At 39.4% G+C, this 12,796-nt stretch overlaps 2 protein-coding genes across 3 annotated transcripts; one reads left to right on the top strand and one right to left on the bottom strand.

Annotated features, from left to right (window-relative positions):
• Positions 1-521: 521 nt before the first annotated feature.
• On the bottom strand, positions 522-3,733 carry LOC5515068. Of its 2 annotated transcripts, none has more exons than XM_032384607.2 (3): positions 3,639-3,733; positions 2,455-2,638; positions 522-1,720 (listed from the first exon to the last, which is right to left on the bottom strand). In XM_032384607.2, exons 1-3 carry the CDS (start codon positions 3,672-3,674, stop codon positions 573-575), a joined length of 1,368 nt encoding a protein of 455 aa, XP_032240498.2. In that variant the 5' UTR covers positions 3,675-3,733; the 3' UTR covers positions 522-572. The 2 variants fall into 2 exon arrangements, with proteins under 2 accessions (XP_032240498.2, XP_032240499.2); XM_032384608.2 differs by having other exon boundaries at positions 3,598-3,707.
• A 1,431-nt stretch (positions 3,734-5,164) lies between these two features.
• On the top strand, positions 5,165-12,334 carry LOC116619644. The gene is made up of 9 exons (XM_032384615.2): positions 5,165-5,282; positions 6,679-6,987; positions 7,378-7,426; positions 7,991-8,176; positions 8,259-8,310; positions 8,805-9,086; positions 9,341-9,423; positions 9,635-9,823; positions 9,945-12,334. Exons 1-9 carry the CDS (start codon positions 5,265-5,267, stop codon positions 10,139-10,141), a joined length of 1,365 nt encoding a protein of 454 aa, XP_032240506.2. The 5' UTR covers positions 5,165-5,264; the 3' UTR covers positions 10,142-12,334.
• Positions 12,335-12,796: the final 462 nt, after the last annotated feature.

The raw sequence follows: 12,796 nt of genomic DNA, 5'->3' as shown, positions 1-12,796 counted from the left end.
AGTGAGGTGTCATTGGTTACAAAGATACTTCTTTTACCTTCTCTAAACCCAACAGGTTATCAAACAATTGTACAATGTTGAATTATTTACTGTAAAAAGCATTGAGAATTAAAAGTTCATTTGTAAAAAATGCGTGTTTGTTTTTAACATTCATTCAACCTTTCACCCCTATGGACTCAAAAAGCTTTTCTTTTCTTTCACAGTTCTAGCTTTGTCCTTTGTTCGTGTCAATTTGTTACGGTGCTTTTCGTCCCCGGCCACACACTGGCCGCGCAGTAAGGCTGTATAATGATGAAGGGGAGGAGAGTTCAATAACAAAGGATGTACGTAAAAGTCTGTCGTATAGAGATTAGCCTCTACTCCATTGGGCGGCCAATGGTAATGCAAGTATAAGCCAGGAATTGCCGATAAGGGAGTACAGCCAGGGGGGGGGGGGGGTGCCCATTATTCCTGAACTCCATTCCTACCTACGGGCCTATAATTTTTTCTCCTTCTCTAAAAGATAAAAAGAAAATAAGATAGCCAGAGAAAATGATATATTATAAACTAAATAATCTATACAATAAAATAATCTAAGAATTATTTCCGATGGGAACTCGTTGCCTCTTTCTACGAGTGCCTCTTAGATAAGAGTTCATGGCGGAAATACACTGTCCCCACTTATCTTGGGGAAAGTCAGGCAGAGCCCTGTAGAAATAACGTCTTATATCTTGCACGACGTCATTATCCAGGCCTGATCCCCCAAACCCACACACAGTTCTACCCTCTCTTTCTTGGCGTGTCGTCAGTCTTCTCAAGAGAACCACCGCGAGGTTTTCAGGCTTTTTTCTCTTCTCACCGCGCAGACTTTGCAGCTCTGCGTCACTGATATGCGGCCGACGTCCTTGCCACTCGCCTCTTTCAGGTTCCCTTATGCCCACTCCCTGAACACCTAAGAATGTCCCTCCTTCTAGCGATCTATCTCCGTTACTCTGATGCACAGCTGATGTGTTGGGTTGTACAGGGTTAGGACTACTCAGCCGTAATTCCTTTAATATGTTTTGTTGGTTATTAAGAATAAACCGAAGGTTCTGATTAGTCTTGAATAACTCTTGCCTAATTTCGTACAAGGCTACATTGTGGGAATCGATAGAGGCTTGTAGTTCTTGAATTTGGGTAGTCAGTGACTTAACGGGCCCATGTGTGAACGTTAGAGGGGTCGATGAGGAACTGGAGAAAGCGCCACCACGAGTCATTACACCGATAGTGTGTGAAGAACTATCCAATCGATTGAATGGATAAATAGTTGGGGAAGTAGAAATATTGAAGGAGCTGTTGGTCATTGTTGTAGAGTTAGAGGACAGATTGAAAACATGGGTTATACCTGTCGAAAGTAAATCCTTATCAGCGATATTATTAAAATTAGACGCATCTTCGATGGTGGATATATATCGGTGTGTGTTTATGGGATCAATATCGGTTTGATTAGCTTTAGAAAGCGTGTCTACTGGATTTTCTGTACTAGAAGCACCAGGCTTGAGTCGCTTGTTTGGATTAATGAAATTTGTTTCTGCCTTGCTTTTGTCGTCGATGGCTTTTGGTCTTTTCCTTCTCTGTGGCTTCGCAATTGTGGGGAACGCCCGCCTTTGTGCATTCACGTGGCTTTCCAATTTCCCCTCGGAAAAAGCCACCTCAGTAGAATTCATCTCAGCTCGAATGGAATTGCATTCTTGGGAGGCATCTAACAAAAACATACACCAGCATGAATGCAAAATATCTCTTGATCACTACCTCAATCGTGCATGCCAATCCCCCCCATCCCCCCCCCAAAAAAAAAGAAGCTTTCAGTGTTAACAAGCGTATAAAGGCTTTCTTAGAGGTGGGGTCAGAAAGAGAAAACGATGAAAATGAGAAAAGGAAAGCGTTAATTTTCTTCCATTTTCTCCTGAGTAACCGCCAGCCTTTTACATGCACCCAACGTTTTCTCTCCTAATAGGCTTGATGCTCTGGTTATGTAGAGTCAAGGCCTTGCCTAATGATAAATAATCTCATTCAAAGTGATGAAAGCAGATTTATTTTACAGCAATTGCTTTCATATAACAGCCGCTACTACCTAGTCTACTATCCAGCTGAGAAAAATATATCCAGTTTTATCTTATTGTGACAACAGCCATTTGCACTAAGAAGTCATGTAACTTTTCCAGTGGCAAACTAGAATAAACATAAATACCTGCACCCGTCACGCCAGCAACGAAAAAAATTAAACCTTTAAATAAAAATAAGCCCTTTCTGAAAAGTAACTTTCTGGCTGATTTGTAACCGTTGAATTACTTTTCGTTGTTCATATTTTGCTGCTAAAAGCTGGAGTGTGCATAAGTTTGCTTCCCAAAACATCACATGATTTCTTAAAGCAAATTGCCTAAATGTATGTGTCGTTTGAGGTCTCTAGGCTCTTGAGGAAAGGGAACCACTTGCCATATTCTTTATATCGATTTCCTGTCTTGGTAGCCATTGAAGTCTCTTCTACAACATTTTGTAGATTTAAAAGTTCTGGTTCCACTTTAATTTTCTGGTCACACGACAGCGTTTCACATTGTTCTAATGCCCTTGTCGTGGACCCAAATTCACCTGCTACTAGCTGCTGTTCTTCAACTGCAACCTTCAAAATATCACACACAAAAACAGTCAGATTAGTGATGCTTTATTGCCAAAAATGGAATGGGATCAGTATTCTCTATTTTCCAGACAGGCTGATTACACACTAAAAAACAGGCCCATAGAACTGATTACATAAATAACTGGCCCTTAGAACTGATTACATAAATAACAGGCATATAGAACTTAGCACAAAACATTATTGTCATTTGCTAAACAAAATAATGACTAGAAGATAAACCTTCATTAGAGTGTCAAGCCCTTCTGAACATCCCAATTTGGCTTGGAAATTCAGATTCCTGGTAAAACCATTATCAAGAGAATAGGATATCCTCATTTTGTGAGGTAGAATATCATTAGGCTTTGAACAAACGTCGTACTTTCCATGAGCTGTATTCAATGCAAATGCATGCAAATGAAGACAAAACAATGCATCTGGCTCATTTGCATTAATTGCATTGAATATGGCACATGGAAAATATGGCGTTTAAACTAGGCCTTACAGTGTTTAAAATCAAACACAATCCCAAACAAAGGATATGTTGGAAGCTATTTAAAGCCATGTGGCCAGAAGAGCATTTGCCTTTTATTTAAAGCCATCTTAGAAATACTAGTTACCCTGGCTATGTTTAGCTGATCAATAAGGGCCATCAATCAGAGCATACTAGTTCAGATACTAAATTAGATGACATAAAAGTCAGGCTTCTTCCAACGGGGTCAGAACCGGTCGCTGTAGTAAATGGGCATAGATAAGCAGTGTAATGGGCATAGATAAGCAAACAAAGGGAGCTTCTATGCTTCAATACGCGGAGTTGTGTAATCATTGTAACTTATTCTTAAATCTTGAACTTTTTAAGTTAATACGAAATCACGAAAAACATTGGTGGTCATCCCTGGCGGCTAAGAGCGGAGTCTGTTAAGTGCTTTAGCTAACCCCTGAACTCAAATTCAAAGAAACAGTACCTAGTTAATTCCTCGAATGGACCAGTCGTGAGCAAGTTTACCTTTCTACTAAAATCATCCTCCAACACGTCCGCCATATTGAACTTGTCGAATACACCACAGGAAACCCAAAAAGGGTTTAATATTTTCGCGGGCTTCTTCCCATACTCGACCTCCCCTGGCAGCTTCGTATATTGTATAAACTTGGGAAGACTGGGTTCGAGCCATCGGGCTGATTGGGCATTCAATCAATGAGCGAGTAAGCAGAAAAAACTTCATTTTCTCATACCCCCAGTCATCTTTTTTTTCTTTTCTTTCTCTCTTTTTTTGTTTTGTGTGTGCGTGTGGCGTAGATACACGTGGCTCTTACAAAATAACTCATACACTTTGCGATGCAGTATTTGATGGAAAACATACCCTTTCATAAATAAGGTACTAACTCAGGCCCGTAGCCAGGGGGGTTCGGACGACCCCCCCAACTGCCTTGAACGTCCGCTCAGAACAAACAAAACTATATAACGTTTGGCTGGAGATCAATATGTCTTTAAAACCTTTTTATAATAATTATCTTTATCATTATCGCTATATGTTAAAAAGCATGACCCTATTAATAACAATTTAAATACAAGATTGATTACCTAATATAATAAGGTGAGGAGAAGGGTATACCGGAAATTTGGTCCGCTGAAATGGAAAAACGAACCACCCCGCTCAAAATCCTGGCTACCGGCCTGTACCGGCATAATAAAAAGAGAGTTTGCAATTGTTCACTTATTTCCAGAGTGTCTTACGTTAGCTAGACTTGAGAGATTGAATAAGCCAAATAAACCCAACTCGCCTTCCTCGATGACTCAATAGACATGCGCTCTACGCAATTCGGGCGCAACCCCCCCCCCCCCCCCTTTGGCGGCCAAAATGTGGGTCATTTCTTATTAAGGAATTTTAAAATACTATGCTTTTTCCATGTGATACCTATGACTGCGCACCCCCTCCCCTCCCCCCCCTTGGCGGCCAAAATGTGGGTCATTTCTTATTAAGGAATTTTCAAATACTATACCCCTCAGCCAATCCTGGGTACGCGCCTGCCATTAGAAACGCTGACCAGTAATGCTTATTTAACTGACGGAGTGCAGCTGAACCGGGTAAACGAACCACTTCTATTCCTATATGGTAACATCCCCCCCCCTCTCTCTCTCTCTCTCTCTCTCTCTCTCTCTCTCTCTCTCTCTCTCTCTCTCTCTCTCTCTCTCTCTCTCTCTCTCACCCCTTGTTACGCCGATCTCTCGGCACCCTGGGGATTCCTATAAACTTGGGTTCGAGCCATCACGCTTTGAAAGAATATTGTATTCAACATATGTGATCAAAGTGTCGTCTTTTTTATGCGAAACAACATTGTAAAACTACTTTCCAAGTATAAATATTAGAAGGAACACCTTCACCACCAAAATAATCTCGCTGGTATATAGAATAGATTTTATTTCGAAGAATTCCCCTACTTCTACTAACCTGCTTGGTATATGAATATGGTAAATATTGCCAAACCGTACGCCCCTTTTCAGGTCTTTTTTCTGTTAATTAATTATGAGCTAGAGGCACTAATTGCCGTTACTTAAAGGACTCATCGTGTCATTTTATCTCAGTAGAGTGCCGAGGAAGAGCTTCCCAAGAGAGAATTCCTGAGGTCACACATGAAGGATTATTTAAAGGTGAAATTGAGCTTGTTACTCGTACAACCTCATCCAGTCATGGGGACTCTCATTGAGTTGAAACGCATTCCCTTCATTCTCATGAAAAGGTTCCACAATAACGTCTTTTTAAACCTGTCTAAGCTAGCCCGAACGCGTCTAGGCCAAGCTGCCTTTTTTGCTGTAACTCGCGCAATGCGCACGTTTGAGATACTACTTGGAACACATAACAACCTATCCTTCTGTAATGGCTGCGACTTATTCGATTTTTCATAGTCTTGTTTTTTTTTAATAATATTGCGATCAAAGTAAACTCCCTATCAGCTCTTCTGAGCCTCCAAAAAAAACTTGTGCAGCTATTTTTGCACGTAACTTTGTCAATATTCTAAATCACACTTGGTGGACATTTTTTGAAAACAAGAGCAAAATAATGGCTTTTTAGATGGTCAAAAAATTCAGTTTAGTTAACATTATTATTTAAAACGGCGTTTCTGTCTTCTTATGATTTTTTTTCAATTTATAAAAAGATCGACAATCGTGTTCTTCGCTCCAAAGGTGCGCAGAGATGATCGAAATGGCGTGTGCTAAAAGAAGATGTACGCACGGAATAAAAACTCCCCTAAAAGCATTTGCCAACGGTTAAATATATGTGTTTATATCTGTTAAACTTCTTAATTTTAATGCCATACTGTGTATAGCATGTTTTATTTAAAGGCACTATTTCTAGATAATGTAGCGAATTATTTTTCGCCAAGACCGTTCCTTTAATTTTCCAGCAATGTCGGACTATATGTTTTCAATAAGCGCTCACTGACAAAAAGAAATATTAAATGGGGTATGGAAGATATTTGAGCCTTATAACCCGACTCTGTCCATAACAGGAAACTGCAATGTCGATGTTGCTTTTATCATAATCAACCTTGAACATTATTGCCGCAACCTTCGGAGCATTGAGAAACAAATGTTGCTTATCGAGACGCTTAGAGTATGCTAGTAACTTAGGAAACCCCTGGATAAACATGCACAATAAAAGGGGTTCTCGCTTAAAGAAGTATTTAAAGTCGTGTTATCAGCCTACCTTCAAGAGATTGCAGGGGCGTGACCTGGACTTGCAATTGGCAAGGCAGGGTTTTCAGACCGCAAAACAGGCCAAGATATAGACAATTCTAGACACAATAACAGCGATGTTCTATAAGCAGTAGTCTAGGAATTAGCCTTGCGTTTTGACAAATAATTTAATTCACATAGATGCTTCCAAAAAAAATTAAGTAAATAAACTGTCAGATAAATTGACGAGACAACAGATTTGGAAGAGCAAGCATGTTACTCTAAAATTATGTCCCCAACCTTTTTAGCTAATGAAGTTCTTAGCGTTGCTGCCCTCATAATGATTTTCTCTCCGTTTTATTTCACACAGCATAGAAAGCCAATGCAAGGCATCTTGTTTTTACCTATATTCATCGCGGGATGTCAGCTGGTCAGCGGACTTTTCTTTAATGGGATTCGAATGCATGAACGCGCCCTACTGGGATACGAGACTGAAAGAACCAACGCTACAAGTCAACTGAACTGCATATTGCATTGCCAAGCAACGTTGAGTTGTTTTTCAATCAACATGCACTATCCTTCTGACCACGTGATCACGTGCGAGTTGAACAATAACACATACACTCAGAGGCCGAACGCACTAAGGAGTAAGCCTGGGTACGAGTATTTTGAATTCACGGTAAGTAACCAAAATATTTTCTACATGTACGATATTTGTAGCATTTCTTGGTTACAACCTTACAAACCCTAGCGAAACAGACAACAACAGGGTTGGTTGGGGGATACGGAATTAAAACATATTTTAAAAGCTATCGTGCGTTTTGTGAAAACAGTAACTAAAAATATGGTTCAGTTAGGTAAACGATCTAGAGAAAACTCATCGAAGTTTGGGGGATCACGGGGAGGGCGAACGACAAACCTCTTAGATATAAACGGAAGGTCTACAGTTGCAACTTCAGCAAAACAAAAATACTATCATATTATAACACCCTTCAACAGTTACCTCAAAAGGAATAGTGCGCGAGAGCGTTTCCATTCATATATTATTCTCTAAACATTCTTCTTTTAGGATATGAAGTGTCTCAAGTGTAGTGACGGTTCCTGTATTGCAAGAAAAGGTAATTGTCGCCGTAGCATGGAGTGTAAAGCAACAAGGACACAAAACGGAACTGTCCCGCAGCCCGATTTTTTGCTGGCTGGGAAGATGTTAGACCCCTCGGTTGCTGGGGCAAATTACTGATGTACTAAAATGCCTAATCACTGCTGGCTGGGAAAAAAGGAGTGGTTCTACTTGGGAAAAGGAACAGATAATGTTTTCCCAACAACGTTTAAAATGAATATTTTCGGTATCAAAACATATTCAAATGGCGAAATATGCCATTTTAACATGTTTCGGGAAGAGGGGGGGGGGGGGGGGGGGGGCTTGTTGTATACCCTTGAAGCAAAGGAGTGTAAAGTTAGCAGAATCTAATAAACGCTTCCCCGTATATCTACCAAATATCTCTAGCGATCCTTGCCCAGGGGACGTTGTCTCGGGTGTTATTCTGATTATAAGAGCTTATTTTATTGATTGATTTTACGCGAAACTTGAGCGCTTATCATTATAAAAACGTTAAAGAAATCCACATCTTAGTAAAACCAAATACTTTGACAATCTTCTTTTTCTCTCGATTTCTCCTCAGCTCTACCCGATGACTGGTACCAGTTGAATGATGGACCTATGTTTAAGATTTTCCCGCCAAAATCATGGAACGCAGCTAAAGTGCACTGCGAATCCCTCGGTGCTGAGATAGCGTCCATCACAAGTGAACTAGAAAACAAGTTTGTCTACGACACTTTGGTGGCTCCACCACCTCCCCCACCGAAAGGTAATCGATCTATCATTTGGCATTATTTTACCTCAATTAATTGCATTAATTTTTAATTGTTTTTTTTTTTTTTTACTTTAAGATGACCTGATTGCTGCTTATTATAAATTGGATGGGTCAGATGATAACGTGAGGTAGGTTAGTCACCGTAGTTGCAATCATCATCAGTATCATTTTCGCCTGTCATCATCATCGTCATATCATTTTAGTCTGTATTCAGTCTGTATCGTCATCTTCAAACTTAGGCTTCTCGGCGGGCCTATCACGCTATGCGTGGCTATGACGTCACAGGCCCTTTCTGTTCTCGCCCCCGAGAAGTCAGCATGAAACGTCCGCCATATTGGAAAGTGTGGGTCTGCGCGCAAATCATCATGGAGCTGAAAGCAAGGGAGTAGCCTGGGGACGAGGCTACTTCAAACTCGCAATCCTCCTAGCCATTGTCATCGTCGAGAGCGTCTTCATAATAATCATCATCATAATAATGATCATTTTCTTTTGAATATCAACTGTCATCGTCATTATCTATGTCATCGTATTTTTAGTGTACTGATTCCCTTTGTTTTTCTTGTAATATTAAACTTTTTTTAATTGTTAGTGGAAAATTGCCACTGTTTTGTTGTGTTGGCAGATTGTATGGTGGTGCTGAGTACCAACTCGTCGACGGAGCAAAGGCCCTGTTGCTCAACGGCGCAACTGCCTATGCTACGGTTCCAGCTTTCCACTTCCGTACGACCAGTTTTACCTTCTCCATGTGGGTCCGTCCTATTGCTCCTATCGCCGCATTTACAACCCTTTTTGGTGATTGGTCAATTCCGATGCAGTTTCGTTTCTTCATTGAGCCTGGCGGAAAAATCTGCACCTATGTAATAAACTCACATGGAGCATACATGATAGACTATACAAGTACAACGTAAGTATAAGTTTCTTACCGTAGAATATTTACAGTGTGACGTGTGCTTACATGGCCGCCTTGACAGTTTTATCAACTGGGCCGAAAGAGGTGAAATCAATACCCTATCAAATACACACGAGTGTACAGAAAACTAGACAACACGAGACATGAAAAAGTGAGATTCGCAAAGGGAACACGTCTTGCCCGTCTTAGAATTAAGATAACATGCCTGGTATTTATTAGTGCGTTAACAGAATGTGCTCTTTCTTTAGGAGTCTTGTTTCGGCCAACACCTGGAATCATGTAGTGGTGATCTGGGACCGGCCTCTCAAGACAATCAGATACCACGTCAACGGTAAGGGAGAAACATATACACATCATTTACAGTATACAATACAACGTACATCAATATACAATACATCATATTAAGTACACATCGTATCATTATCTAAAAAAGGCTATCTTACAAATGTATACAATATGGTGTTATCTGTAAGACTGTTATCTGTAAGATTATCTGTAAGACGTTATCTGTAAGACTAAAAACCATGATGTTTTTAATCCAGGGGTATTTGGCGGTTCGAAGGTCATTACTGAGAATAATGTGGATTTCGCACAAAATGATCACACCGTGTATGACATTGGTTACAAGAGAGACAGTAACCAAGGCTTCATTAATGGATATGTAAGAGATCTTGTTGTCACTCGCCGCGATCTGAAGAATCACGAGATTCAAAGACTATACAACAATGGCGGTAAGATATATATCATTTTGCATAGGGTTTCTTGGAAAACGAAACCAAGCGTAATATAAGTCTGATCAATAAAGAAACTATACGTGATAATTTTTGTGTGCCAATTTTTCTTTGGATACAGTTTGGATTGGCCTCAATGATGAAACAACTGAAGGCACGGTGACCTGGGCTGATGGAAAACCGCTGACGTACAGCAAGCTCGAGACCGCAACCAATTCTCCTGAAGCGGACTGCGCAAGCATGTTGCCGCACTTACCATACTTTTGGCACATGAAACCATGTGATCTGGAAATGCGATACATTTGTCGAAAGAACTGAGTTATTTCAAGAGAGCATAAGATATGTTATGCTCTCTTAGTTATTTCATTAGGCCATTCCAGCTATAAGCATGCGCGCGCACTCACTATGGGAACCTACCTCGACTTGCAGCGCGCTCTTCGTTTGATGCAAGCTTGAAAAAGCGCGCGCTGCATTCTGGTAGTTGAGGTAGGTTTCTGTGTTTTTTCATTATAATATCAAACTATCTTATCGTTTTGTTAGCCATAGCTTGCTAGTTTTTACCATGTTTATTTTTTTCGGTGTTATCAGACCCGCAAACTTTTTCGTATAAATGGGCATGTAAAAGTAAGCGATCTTTATCCAGGCGCGTACGCGCGTACCTAGGAAGGGTGCGTAGCCCCCCCCCCCCCTTCCTCCTCCCTCTGCCGCAAAAAAGTGGGTCATTTCTTATTGAAGGATCGTCATAAACTATACTTTTTTTAATAAGATACCGATGACTGCGCAGCCCCCCCCCCCCCCACCTCAGCTAACCGTTGGTACTCGCCTATTTCAGCATTACTTATTATTACTATTATTATTATTATTATTACTTGTTGTTTTCATTTTTATTATAACTATTATGATTGTTACTTATTGTTTTCATTATTATTAATATAATCCCTATAATAATCAGATAATAATGATTACTCATTATTAACATTATTATTTTTATTATTATCTAATTATTACTTTCCATTAATTATTATTACTATTATTACTATTATTATCACTACTTATTGTTTTCATTTTTATTATAACTATTATGATTGATACTTATTGTTTTCATTATCAGAAATATAATTACTATAGTAATAATAATAATAATTACTCATCATTATTATTATTTTTATCTAATTATTAGTTTTCATAACCTTGTAATATTTGATTGACTTAATTATATATACATTGTGATAAATTTCTGCTTGATGAATTCACGCACGGGACGCGCAACGGTTTTTTTTGGGAGGGACTTCCAACTTAGCTTTCCTATGCGCATCCTGTGCCTTGTTTTGCTGTTGCGCGGACATCCACAGGAATCCTGAAGCATCTTTTTGCCAGAGAGCACGTGACCAAAAGAAGTTTTCATGCTGTTTTTTAACTCTAAACTTGCTTCTCAAAGATAAGCCTAGATCTTCTTAACGCGTATTCACGACGTAGTGTTTGGAAGAAAACAGCTGAACTGTATTGCAAGCAGTACGACGCACGCTAAGGATGCGAGAGAGATGCTATATCTTATAAATTTATTAAAAGTAAATCTTTATATTACCATGCAAAATTTAAGCCATATAGAAACAAATTAAATCATCTTTTTAAAATAAGTAAAAAAAGAAGGTTTATTTTTTAGTGTAATGGTGATGGAAAGATAATTTGGAAAGGTATTAAGCAAATAGTAAATGAGTCATCAGTTAATCAAAGAACTGTAAAAATTGTCAATAGTGAAAATGGAATCACTAATCCAAAAGAAATTGCAAATGAGTTCAACCATTATTTCTCTAACGTTGGGAAAAATATTTCCAGTGAGATTCCCAATGCTATTTCAAAGCCAATGGAATTCCTTGGCAAGTCAGTATGCAAAAGCTTCTATGCCTTGCCATCCTCTAGTAGTGAAATTGAAAATATTATTTGCGGTTTTAAAAATGGTAAGGCTGTTGGACCATCGAGTATACCAGTCAACATTCTAAAACTTATTCGTAGTGATATAAAAGCCTTTAGAGATTATTTTTAATGCTTCTTTCGGATCTGGTGTCGTCTCCAGTGACTTTAAGACTGCAAATGTCATAGTACGCCGCCTTCAACCCCTTGGTTTAGAATCATTTATTTGTATCGTTATTTTATTAAAGGAAAACTGTTGTAGTCACGCGCTCTTTGAGCATGCGCAGTTAAGTTCTGAAAGTTGCTCAATCATTATGTTATCTTAGAGTTACCTTGACTTCATTGATTTTTTTGTAAATACGCAGGGACAAGAGACCAAATCTGTGATTTTCCACGCTCTCACCTTTTTGGCTGATTGGTTCGTTTTGCCGAATAAATCCAATTCTCCTCGTTCCCTCTTGAATTGTTTTACATTTATTTCCTTTCATGTGGGACTACCACATGGATTGCTGTCTGGTCCAAGCGTATAAATATGGAGAGCCTTAGTGCTGTATGTTGTGTGGTTACGACTGTGAACAATTAAAGCACTCGTCTTCGCCTTAGTCTTAAAGATATCGGCTAGCCCCCAACTCTTATGTTTATGTTTTTGTTTCTATGTGTGTGTGTGTGTGTGGGGGGGGGGGGTCCTGACCTACCGCACATTGTACCTATTTTTCTGGCATCTGTCCTCGTTAACCCTTCAGTTATTTCAGATGCCAGTACCCCTTAAATATTTATTCTGTATCTTAAATAAAGAATGTATGTAAGCTTAGGGGTAAATAGAAGGTTGTTCTTGTTATAGGCATCAACAGCACAAGCTTACCGACGTAGCAAATCTAGTTCAGTAATCTGAACTAGATTTACTGAGCTAGTAAAACTAGCTCAGTAAATCTAGTTATAAAAAGTTTTTGTCAATGAAAATAGTATTCTTATTTATGTGCTCCCGGGCATTTCGTGCCTTTTACAAAGCCCCTGAATACCTCCGGCATCTCCGTGTATTTCCATTTATATCCTCTCAGCTGA

The sequence above is a fragment of the Nematostella vectensis genome, chromosome 6 (genome assembly GCF_932526225.1).
Source record: "Nematostella vectensis chromosome 6, jaNemVect1.1, whole genome shotgun sequence".
Classification (NCBI taxonomy): Eukaryota; Metazoa; Cnidaria; class Anthozoa; order Actiniaria; family Edwardsiidae; genus Nematostella; species Nematostella vectensis.
The sequence above is the reverse complement of the archived record's forward strand: the minus strand, read 5'-3'. Positions and strand labels throughout refer to the sequence as shown.